Source organism: Myiozetetes cayanensis, unplaced genomic scaffold (genome assembly GCF_022539395.1).
Source record: "Myiozetetes cayanensis isolate MyiCay16 unplaced genomic scaffold, myiCay2020 scf12, whole genome shotgun sequence".
Classification (NCBI taxonomy): Eukaryota; Metazoa; Chordata; class Aves; order Passeriformes; family Tyrannidae; genus Myiozetetes; species Myiozetetes cayanensis.
In genome coordinates this window covers 16,777,071-16,789,898 of record NW_026086826.1, presented here as the reverse complement: position 1 = coordinate 16,789,898, position 12,828 = coordinate 16,777,071, and the positions used below count along the sequence as shown (strand labels likewise).

General features: G+C 40.0%; 1 protein-coding gene across 1 annotated transcript; it reads right to left on the bottom strand.

Annotated features, from left to right (window-relative positions):
* Positions 1–617: 617 nt before the first annotated feature.
* DR1 (down-regulator of transcription 1) lies at positions 618–12,828 on the bottom strand. Its single transcript, XM_050306612.1, has 3 exons — positions 12,228–12,828; positions 6,759–6,922; positions 618–3,509 (listed from the first exon to the last, which is right to left on the bottom strand). Exons 1-3 carry the CDS (start codon positions 12,445–12,447, stop codon positions 3,363–3,365), a joined length of 531 nt encoding a protein of 176 aa, XP_050162569.1. The 5' UTR covers positions 12,448–12,828; the 3' UTR covers positions 618–3,362.

The following is a 12,828-nucleotide window of genomic DNA, read 5'->3' as shown; positions in this document are numbered from 1 at the left end:
CTCAAAGAGCCAGATTGTCTGGTACTGACTGTTAGTAAAATCCATCTTAACACTGGCCTGCATCCCACTGATGTGCTCTTTGCTGTGTAAGCTGTGAAGTAAAACCTTTTCCATCTTAGACAAGTTAACAGCATAACACCAGAAGTAAATCTACCCACAGCATGTTTTACCTTTTGTATTACACTTCTCCTCCTCCTTCCACATTGTTTTGTGCATGGTTTATACAGAATCACAACCCAACACTAGGAGACTAAAATGAGGTACACATTTCAGAGTAAGGGTTTTCTGTTCCACAACAATCATTAAGTCACGTGACTCAGCATTGTTTCAAATGACAACAATCTTTCAACACAAAATGATCAACAGACGTTATTACATAAGTCCTCCCCAATGGAGGCACTTTTACAAAATCTGAAGAGCATCATTTTTATTTGTGGCTTTCTGGGACTTTTTCCATTCTTGTAGAAATGCCACCGTTTCAAAACCAAACTCAACCTGCCACACGTAAATACTGAAATTCAAATACCATTATAAGCATTTGATGTTTAGAATCCTTAAGACACTCCTTTGAAAGTACCTCAATGTAGTAAATACAACTATATTCATCATCCACCATATCAAGCAGATATACACTTTATTAAAGTAACAGGAAAGAAAGATTTTATAAGAAAGTCACTTAGTGAAAGCGCTCTGAAACAGTGTCAGAATAATTAAGGAAAACCCACAGACAATTTCATCAACTCAATATTTGAGAAGCAGACACATCCTCATACATGTTTCTTCTGAGACAAAGTAACAATACAGTTCACTAACCAAACTTTATGTTCCATGTACCTGGTGTGCCAAAAACATCAGGGGTACCAAAACTTCAGAAATCTGTCTTCACTGAACACCCAGTGCATGGAAGCACAGTTACACAGGAGTACAAAATTCTTCATTTGCTGAAAGACCAGTGAAGATTCTTTCCCTCTAAGTGCCAGAGTTCATTTTTAATACTTGATGTGGAATGGCGAAGTAATCTCTAAATATGACTATTAAATTAAATTCTTGTTTCCTCAGTCTCTGCCTGTGGCCTTTCACCTTGTGAAAGTATTTCAGTAACTGATACACAATCTACAGGGTTTTTGTTCAACTTCTCAGATGAAGAATGTCAGATTACAAAAATGCATATATACAAAATGCAATTCCCCAAAAGAAAGAGAGCAGGTCAAGCCCGGAAATATTGTTTGCAAGCATTAACAACCCTGGTGAACAGGAATGCCATCCAACAGCACTCCGGTTGTAAAGACTTCGGGTCACAAAAATTGTTCAGTGGGCCAAAATAACAACAGGGTTTAAGTCACCTTAACCTTTTTGGGTTTAAATGCAATGAAGAAGACAGACTATTCATTAAATATAAAAGCAATTTTATAAAAACACATCAGAATTTTATTGCTTGAAGAATACAGCATATGAAAAAGCACAAGAATGTCCAAAAAGAAAGGTCACAAGAATCCAAACATATTACACCATACATACCAGATGCAGTAAAATGTTAACCTGATTTCTGCATCAGAAAAGAAAGGTGTGAAAATATCCCTAGTATTATTTAGAAGGAAAAGACTCATTTAAAATAGAAAGTGTGAAGGTGTTACAGTACAAATTAGAAAAGCCAACACTGCACATTAACATTGTATCACTAGACTAGATTTTCTACCTTTGGTACTTAAAACCTTTACAGAAAACCACTTCCTCGGTCAAACCTTGCCTAACATCTTTCATATTGGATCCACAAAAGGTTTTGTTTTTCTTTTTTAAACTTAAACATTCAAACAAATACTTTTCTGAGTTTTCACTGCACTAATGCATTTATCCAATATGCAACTGAAGACATCCCAAATTTAAATCAAAAGTCACTATGTGACTGAGATCTGAGTATGTGCCAATTATATCTTGTCCAGATCTTCATATAAAAATGGGCCCCCCATTTCCTGTTTGCATCCTTACGTAAACAGACTGCTGCAGCCCTCCTCAAGAATTCTAACTGGACCAGCTTGCTGAGGACATAAGTTAATAGAACAATCCACGTTGTTAGAGAGATAGAGATCATCTACAGCAGCATGCAAGTGGCTTTTCTAGTCTGCTCAGATTAGTGTACCAGAAGATATGCCAGTATTACTTCAAGTAACACATTAAAACTCAGCAATGGACACTACTGTGCTTTATTTCAACACAAAGGACAGCTGCTCATCCATTAAATCAACAGAACTATCAAAAGGACAAGTACATCATTTCTGTTTCATGTATTGCTGATCACTCGTGGGGAATAGTTTATCAAAAACCTGGACTTACCTACAAACCAATCTGAGTGAAGAAATTGCTGTCTTTCAACAAGGTATCTTAGTAATCCAGTGGCAACCTAGTCTGGAGAATGTTAGCATTATGCTGACAACAAGGACTAATCAAAGTTAAATAAATTCCCTCTTTTATGATAAGCATGCTCTTAAGGTCAGCTTTTGCCTTCTTAGGCTTGAACACTTAATCACTCCCAGTCACATCAGCGGAACAAACAGGTTTGTTTCATTAAGTTCCAGCTTTGTATTCCAACAATATGAATAAATCTGGACTACGAAATATCATCAACAACAGTTAACATTAAAGTGGAGTGAAATAATAGAAGAGTTAGTTCTTCAAACCAGGCAGTCTCTTTGAAGAGAAATAATCAGTTAGGACTGTCAAAGGATGTCATCATAAAACCACGGGTTTATTTTTTTCACCCCTATACAAAAAAATGACTGAATTTGTACAACTCCTATTAAACATACCTTTTCCTACCTTGGTGAAAATGTATCATTTTCAAATTTTAACCAGTGTGGTATTCGAGCATATATAATGTTTATTGCCATTTTAAAAAGAACTAAGAATTCAGACTCTTCTATGCTGAACTCTGCTTTTTCCCATTAACAGATTATGTCTACTGTACCATTCCCCCAAAAACAATTAAAAATTCTAAGTAAGATTTTATAGTTTAGTTAAAAGGGAAGAAATGCAAATGTGGATTTAGAGGTTTTTGTATAAATCTCACTATATTTTATAAACTTGTTGTTTATTGTAACACTGTTTATTGATCAAATAAATGACGCACCGCTATCTAAAATTTCCATATACACCATTAAAAATCCAAAGTTGATATGATACTGAACCTTAATTCTTCAAGAGTTCAAAAAAAGACAGTTTATACATGTACAGCACACAACAGCAGACACCCCTAGAATACCAACTGCCAGTCCACGATGCATACAAACTTACAGGTAAGCATTCATTTCATTGTTTTCGTTGTGCAGGAAAAGTATTTCTTAGTAAGACAACTCAGCTGGTGATTTTCAGATATCATCTTCATCATCTTCATCCTGAGAGGATCCTGCCTGATTGGATGCACTGGCTGAGGCAGCAGCGAGCTGTGCCTGTTGAGCTGCTTGCTGCATCTGTAGCCATTCCTGCTGCGCCAGTTCTGCTTGCTGTTGTCTAGCCTAGAGACATGAATTTAATAGTTAGGGCCATACAGAGCTTGTGAAGAACCTTTAGAACACATTAAAAGCATTTTTATCTGTACCTGCAGGTTTCTTTTGTATAGTTTTTTATTAATTGTACAAGCAAAACCTCGAAGTACCCTCATTATTTGTACCCAGACGCTTGGCTACTATTCTGTCTTCCTCTGAAGGCACCACCGTTTGGAGGCCTCACAGTTATGGAAACAACAGACAGAAGACAGTGTACTGAAGTTTAACTGTAGGACTCTGCTGAACCACTTCCTAATGAAAATTTAAGTGAGGCAAAGCAATGGAAACTTTAGACTTCAGTTTCAGGGGAACTTAACATTTAACCACAGTTCAGAGATGAGAACAGCCTCATTTTGTTGATTACAAACACTAAAACTTCCAGTTATAAAATCACCCAGTTGTACCAGAGGCACACATTATTACAAAAACATAAAGAAAGCCATTATCTTGCTTTGCTAAGCAATCTTTGGAAAACAGAGGCCTTCTCAAATTCAGGTATGCAGACTCAGGATGGCTATGCTACAGAAACATAGTCCTTTACAGTAAAGTAAAATACAAGACATTCTGACAAAACATTTCAAAGAGTTCAACTGATAAACCCTGGGTTTTCAATCCAGGCTTTTCACTTGTTTTTCAGCACCTCCTGTTGATTTCAACAGTACACTTATCAATTGTGTTCAAGTAAAAACTTTAGTTTCTGTTTTGAGTGAAAATTACGAAAAAGTTCTTAAAATTAAAAATTTTCAAGTCTTCCTTTCTAGTTTTACAAGTCATCATGAAGACTGCAAAAATTTCCTTTCTAATCCTATTGCACTCATTGAAAATTCTTATTATTTTCCAAGGCATCAACATTTTTTACAGTTTTGCAAACTTTAGGATGCCAAAAAGATGATGCTTTGGAAAATGACCAAACCCAGTTTACCTACTTAGCAATGTGAAGAAAAGGGGTCTTCCCTTATTATAATTGTCACAGTTCCTCAGTCTGTTCTAGCAGTAAAAGCAAATACTTCTACAGAATTAGAAATCTCTTCTCAATGAAGACTTTTTACTGTTTCAAACTTGAAGCTGTGGCACAGTTACAAGGGCTGGAAAACAATTTAAGACATCGTAAAGTTTCAGATGAGGACAAGCAACATCTGTGCACACAGGAGAGGCACAAACATTCCTCACACAGGAGATAAACAGGGCTCCCAGTGACCCTGCTAGGATGGAGTTATCTGCACACTCCACCAGGTGACACCCAACAATGCACCAGGGAACAGGGGCTCAGCACCTCACACCAGATGGACCCTGCTGTCAGTGCCCACCCTCCCTGCCACATTTATAATGGTAACACTTGGCCATGGCAAACATGGAACAAAAAAAACCAACCAACAACACAAATTCCACTGAGTTGTATTGACCAAGAAGCTTTACAAGCATCTGGTAAACTTAACTCATTTACCACACAACCTCAGTGAGGAAGCCTTAAAAAAAACCCCAGTCCACTGAGACCCTTGTCTTGCACAAAAACTTATGGACATGCATGAATATCAGGATAAGCCATTCCCCTGAGTTCAAATATTCACAACCGTGCAAGACACAGGTGTCAAAACATTCATAACAGTAACAGGCAGGTATTTTAAAACTGGAGCAATAAGTTCAGCATTAGTGTCATGCTCTAGAATATTAACAAGATTAACACAAATAAATAAACATGCACTTGTGTAACTATTTCTAAAAATAATTACAGTACCTCCAACAGCATATCACCGCTACTATTTTTGAAAAATAAGACTCCCACCTTTGAATCTAAGAAACATTTTCCATATTACCAAAGACCATTTTTAAAAATCATTTATACAGTCCTGTCAAACTGGCATGCCTTGCCTTAATTTCGACATTAAGGCACAGTAACACAGAATTTTAAAAGAATACACTTCAAGCTGTCATTCCTTAGACAAAGTGGGGCTTGCATAAGGTGGCCACAATTTCAGCATTTTTAATTTATTATTTTTTTTTAATGCTACTCAGGAGCTAGTAACTCCCTTAACACACCTTGGGCTTGATGCTTTTTTTATCTTGTACACCATGCTGAGTTATTTGAACAAAATAGTAAGTAAAAAACAGGTTTCAAACTGACTCTTATTTGTAAATCTTAGCCAAAATTCAGAAGCAGCCATATTGGTCTTTCTAATGTTAGTACAGTCAAACAAGAGTTAGGCACACGTGACTTGATCATAAGTAGTTCACTGTATGCTGGCAATAGCTACGTGGTATGCTGTAACTTTAAATGTCTTAAAATTCAGCATGCAATTAAGACTAAAGCTGGCATGTTGCAATAGGAAAAACAACAGTTTCAGCAAGATACAAGTCCAGCAAAGGGGAGAGGTCACAGTAATCAGACATTAACTGAATAAGCATTTTCATCAGAGGAAATTAAAGTAAGAAAACTGAGAAAATTAGACTTATGCCTTGGTTAAGAGGAGAGAGAAATCCCAGATAACTTTCCCATCTCTTAGTTTAGAGAATGGTCCTGTCAAACTACGAGAATAGTAGAGAGAAAGATGGTGTAGGAAGATACATAAATGAAACTGGTGTTTCGTCCTTTAAAATGAGAGATGTTCACAAACTACCTGGGAAAGCTGGACGGGGATAAAGCTGGGATGAAGGAGAATGTGTGTGTGTGTGTGAGTGTGTACTATTCCCAAGTAAATGCTTTTTCCATGCCTCAATTGCCTCTTTAAAAATTTATGCATGAATTCACCCAATTAGAGTCTTGCCAAGAGTAAAGTTTCTTTCAAAGGATAAGAAATAACATTTGTGCATTGATGGTCAGAAACAGAAAAGCTATTTTCACTTTTTAATGCTTCAAAACTGGTAATTTCCTAGAACACCAGCTGTCATTCTTTTATTTCCTCAGGCAAGTAATTCTTAATGTATTCTCTACAGCAGCATGGAAATACCTATACAGCAGCAAAACCCCATGCTTTTTAAACCTAGAGTACAAAATCTGTTCTTATACAAAGTCCTGTATGCCAAATCATAGAAGGAACAAGCAGCAGCATCTTATTTGTTGGCTTCGCATTCCCCAAATCCATCAGGCCAAGGCCAACAGCACCTCAGATGCCACAGCAATTCACAAGGAGACACTTCTTGAGGTGTGCACGCGCTTTTGTGGCCCTAGACCTGCAGCATTAATTATTCCAACCACATCACTACAAGTATTGCTTTACTTACTTGTGCAAATAATTCCTGTTGCTGCCTTAGTAGCTCTTCTTCCGGAATGCCGAGGTTCTCCAAGCGTGAACTGGCCTTTCTTCTCTTTAGTGCTACTGTTTTGCATTCTTGTAAGACTTCTTTTACTTCACTGATATAGGAGCCAAATCCCAAACTTTCTAGTGCTGGAAAGAAAGAAAGAAAACACATTGTTTATTTTTTACGAAGTTTTTGATAATGCACATCGATTTGTCTATTTAAAAGGCAAAAAAAAAAAAAGTAAAACATTTGATCACTTTTTTATCACCTAGTAACAAAAATATGTTCCTAGAAAAGATCCAACAGCTTTTTTCCCTGTCTCTTTTCCTATGCCATTCAAGAGTACAGGTTTTCAGGCTAAAAAAATTAAGGTTAGTCAAGTACAACCAAAGAAGTCTGCGCTTGCAGAGGATTCAGGGCTTTTGGATACACTTTTCTGGAGACAGGCATTATTCTTTGAGACATCTTTTTTCCCAACTTCTGTCAGAATCAACAGAACTTATACAGTCAAGAAGTCCTCTCTGTCTGAATTGTTAACCTTTAATCTCTCAGGGCTTCTATCTTTCCAGTTTTGTTGCAAGTCTTTAGTAGAAGGTAAATTAGTGACCTATAATAGAGCAAAAGTGATGCATGTAAAATGATCACAGATCCTTTATTAAGGTAGAAATAATTCATAATATCTTAGATGGCTCAATTTTAGCTTTTAACTTTAAATATCTAAATTCCTATATATAAAATGCATACTTCCCACATATAAAGTTATATAAAATTATGTGTAAGCTCTTTATTGTTTTATTTCTCAGCAGAAACCCTTTTATCTCCACACTAAAATCTATTCAGAAACTGAAATTTTGCACTTTTATCTGCCCAAAGAAATCTGGAATGCAGCTATATCCTGCAACAACAGGGATTTTTTAAGAATGCAAAGGTAATAGGAAGGATTATAAAACCCCAGGTAGAACATGTGACAAAAGGCCCGGTTTCCTGCTGCACCATTTACTGAGACATGCCTCCACACACACCCAGAGTGAACCTGTTACAGAATATCCCAGAGACATTACACAAACACCAATTACACTAGAAACAAGTATCAGTTTAATAAAAAAACTACTTCATTTCCAGTATTTACTCAATTCAGAGTTTACAGTACAATAGTTGTTTTGACCTTTATCTTACTTTGTTTCAACCTTATGTGACAACCTATTCAAGAAACAGCACTAAAGTAGACTGCACAACAGCAATCAACAGAGATGGTTATAAACAAGCTTAGTTACACCAGCTCAGACTATATTCTAACACTAATTTTGGAGGCAACATTTTCCTACCCATAATTATGGCAGCATGTCATCGTATCATAACCTAAACAATAACCCAAAGGTGTTCTTTAAGTTTTCAGCTTCCAACCTGTACTCCAGGGAGAATTCCCACACTGTCCTCAACAGGGCTGTCTGTGCAGCTGTCTAGTCATGCAGCCCTACCATCCCTTCAACAGACATTTGGCAAATGAATTAACATAACTTATTTCTTCAAAAATAAAGTTAAAAGACAAACTGATTTAGAGATCATCAAATTGCTTCAGAGACAGTATGCCAGTTCAGCCTCAGCCCACACACAGACACGGGAAACACTTATTCCAATTAGCCCACAGTTTCTAGAAGAATTACCAAAAAACTTTCAGAAACTTGTTCAATTCAGCCTCAGCAGATAGGAGGCAAATCCATGTCTCATGGTCCAGAACTGGTTATCTAAACAAACTACAAATATTTAAGAACTCGTTCAATTTTAAAATGTAAACAATACGTACAGGAAAGTTTTTTATAACTAAAGTATAAGATTTTAAGAAATCTACAAGTCTAACATCACTAAGACAAACCATCAGAGCAAAAACAGAGGTGTTTGTCAAAAGAACATTCACAGGGATCAGGGCTGGCAATCTGCTGCCTCAGAATATGAAGAACTGGTAGTCTGAAGCTAACAGCAAGATGTGTTTTTACAAAAATTTTAAGTGGTCCTTAAAAGAAAATAAATGAATGGGAAGAACTTACAGTTATGTATTGAATGTAGCACATGCACACACACACACAAGTAAATAACCCCCCATGATATAACCAGGACAAATTGGTACAACTGCTCAGTACAACAAAGCTATGAAGAACCACACACACATCACAGCTCTACTGCACCAAAATTCTGCTGGCTGTGAAATGACTTACCAAATTTACTGTCTTCTTGAAGCACATCAGGGCTTTATAGAACATATGCACAGAAGGATATGGATCCCTTTATATCAGCATGGTGCTAAAATGTGGGACAAGTGAATACTACCTTATCAGAGCTGCTGTTCCATCAAAACTCAATGTCTTTCTATCTTCTGAGTCTGAAACCTTCCAGTCTGCCCAGATTGCTGAAAATTTGGTATCTTACTGAGGTCAGGATGATCACATCAAATGTAAACAGCTCAATCCCAAAACACAGCAAACAACTCATGTTTACAAACACCAAATCACAACTATCCTTTCCCCAGTTTCCTCCCACTCTTAGAGACTGCATGAAGGTGCAGATCTGATTAACCAGCGACACCCAGCTAGGACTACTTTTTTTTATAGACTCAGGTCATTCATATCTGAGATTTAACTCATCTGCTCCTTTCAAAGAAAAAATAACTTCCAAATTAAAATCCAAAACATGAACAGCTGTGTGGGATTTCTTTAAAGTTAAATGCTAGCATAAACACTGTCAGTACCCTAACAGCCCATGAAAAGGAGTTGCAGGATTTGCCATCAATTCACAGCCTACCTTACTGCACAACAGTTCTGTGCAGACCAAGTAATCAAAGTACTCCACTTCATAAAGCCGGTCATTTAGCAAGTCACCATTTTCAGAATTTAATGGAATTTTAATTTTTCATAAAAAACCTACTTTGTCACAACTGCTGTAACTATCAAATGAGTCTATTTTCTGTTCCGGGATGGAAGAACATTCGTTTGTTACTAAAGCCGCAGACTCACAGCTGGGTTCCTGATGGTGGGATTCAACAATAAACATGGAGACTATCTCCACTTACAACTGTGACATAGCCTTGGTATCTTTGGATACTCTCCAAGGAAGCTCTTTTGCATTTTATTCCTAGTAGTGAGTGCTTGGCACGGTCTGAGTACATCTATCAAATCACATCTCTCATGGGATGCAGGAAGCCTCTGCTTTCCTTTCCCTGTGCTGCTGACAGCCCTGTGCCAGTCAAGCGTTCGTGCTACCACACAATAAAACACAGCAGGGACCTCATCCATCTGAAACACAACCCACGGGCAGGGGGAAAGAGTTCTTGCTCAGCACACGGCCATACAGTCATTTAGTAGTGCAGCAAAGGAAGGGGTGTCCTAAGCACCAGTGCTGCAAACACGTGAGTACCGTCAGGACACACTGGAGCAGTTCCACATCACCTCCCATACAGTCCGAAGGCAGATGTCACCAACTGCAGAGTGCCTGTTTCTCTTTCCTCCTTCCAAATGAAATACCCTTCCCATTTCTTGTTTCCTACCTAGTACCTTCTTGTTTACAGCTCCAGTCAGACCAGCAAACTCATCTGAAAGGAAACCTTGCGCCCTCCCAAATTCTCAAAATGGCCATTAGCCTCATTTTACCTCTAAGCATTCAAAAGGAACAAGATACATGGATAGCCACAACCAACACATTTCAATTACCTAATTTGTTAACATCGTTGTCATGGAGCTACACTGAGAGTCAACACAGCAAGTATTTAGAAGGTACAAAGATGGATGAAAATGCTGAAATACTCTACCTATATAAACATAATGTTTCCAAAAATGGCAATCAATCTAAACCCTCATACCTCACAGAAGGATCACCTGCCAACCGACCAGCACCTGAAAGGAGCTAGGAGCACATACACCTCCCTAAAGACTGGAACAACTCCTACTATCTCTAGAGCACTGCAAAAATGGATACATCTCCAAAGTATATGCAATATTTGGCTAAAAAGTATAGATTTAATTTGAAAATAACTTTTCCCAACTTGAAAACAAAGATAACTTTTCCCAACACAAAGACATGGAACCCAGTGAAATTCTTGGTATGGGTCTACCTGATGATGGTATGAACACACAGTTTCAATTTGTTTTCCAAAAAACCTAGACTAACCCTAGGCCAACAACAGGTGAAATCTTTTCTAAGAACCACCAACCACTACTGGGCACAAAACACTTTCTTTGTTGTCCTCAGCATTAAACACCATGTCTATTCCTGCATTAAGAACTAAGCTCAATTGTTTTCATGATGACTTGAAGAAACTATCCATGTATTAAAGAGCATTACACCCAAAGTGTGCTTCCATGTGCAAGCACAGGTTTTGCTCTTCACATCCTAAGCTTCTGTGAGGGAGTTACTTCGCTAAGCTTTCAAGTTTACATGTATTTTATTTCATATTAAAGCTCATACATGCTATATATTTTCTCTTACTGCTCATACTCCAGTCAAGTACTTGAACCTCTTCTGGTGAGCAAGCTGACAGACTTTAATTTTTTTGTTTCAAACAGCAAATTATTACTAAAAAACAACCAAATTAACAACCTTTTTAAAACTAACCTGATACCATCACAGTCCTGAAAATAGCTCTACTACAAATGCTACTGTTAGCATCTCTACTAGGCACAAAGTACTCCTGCACTATCTATTGCTGCTGTAAATCTGTTTGCAGCAGACAGGGGTATCAGCCTTGTCTCAAGGCAAAGTGAGTAAGTCCTGACAAAAGGTGCCCGATGAAGACTTCAGGATGAGGCAAGAAAACTCCCTGTTTGCAGCAGAGTTTAAAAGACAAAGCAAATGAGACCCAGAGAGAACTCGCCTTTTATTCGAGCAAGGGGAAGTGAAAGTCAACAGCAGAAAAAGATAAAAGGGCACAGGTCACGTTTAAATGCTTTCTGCGACAGATACAAACATTTGGCATTAAACAACCAGACTGTAAAGACAGCCCTAGAGAAATATTACATTCTTCAGAGGTTCCAGACAGAACTACCACAGATTAAAGCCTGGGCCCCACATACTCAATTAATCTCCAATTGGAAGCACATTTAATACATTCAGGGTCTTAAAACATGCTGCATATCCATTCGAAAAAGCAGACCTCGTTTCACAGGGACGAAAAAGAGCAAGAGATTTGGTGACTTCACTCGGAGCACCACGGGCTTCTCCGAACCACAGAACCAGAGCTGGTGCTGAGCACACGCAGCAGCCGCTCCGGCCGCACAAAGACAGCCTGCCGTGCGGTGCGACCGGCGAGCCGGGAAACACCCGCCTTTCCTCCAGAGCCTGACGAGCCCCTGCCTTTTGTCTCCTACACAGCTACGAGCGACCGGAGAGGGAAGAGCAGCGCGGGGCAGAGGGCGGTTCACAGGTGCCCGGGCCGGCGGCAGGACGGCGCCTGCGGGAGCTCACCTTGTATGACATGCTCGGGGGAGATGGTTTTCTTCTCCGATTTGTTGCAGATCTCGTTGGCCTCGGAGGAGATGAGGTGGATGAACTCAGTGCAGCAGTTGACCACCAGCTCCCGGGCGTCGTTCGCCACGCGGACGTTGGGCAGCGTCTCTTTGATCATCTTGTTGATGGCAGCCCTGGGGATGGTGAGGTCGTCGTCGTTGCCGGACGACGAGGCCATCCTGGCTGCGGGGGCTCCGGGGCTGCGCTCAGCGGGGCTCCAGGGCGCGGGGCCCGGCGGGGGCGACGCCGGGGAGGGGCGGAGGGCGCGGGGGCCGGGCCGGGGGTCGCTGCCGGGCCGGGGTGGCGGGGCCGGGAGGCGCTGCTCGGGCTCAGGGCTCCCTCGGCCGCGGCGCCTGCCACTGCCGCCTCCGACACATCCTTCGGGCGCCGGCGCCGCCGCCTTATGACCGCGCTGAGGGGAGGCGAGCGGCCGAACGGCCCGCGGGGGGCTCGGCTGGGCTGGGCTGAGCTAAGCTGGCTGTGCCAAGCTGGGCTGGCCGGAGCCGTGCTGCGCTCCCCCGAGCTGAGCTCCCCGGCCCGTCCCGGCGGAGCGGCGGCC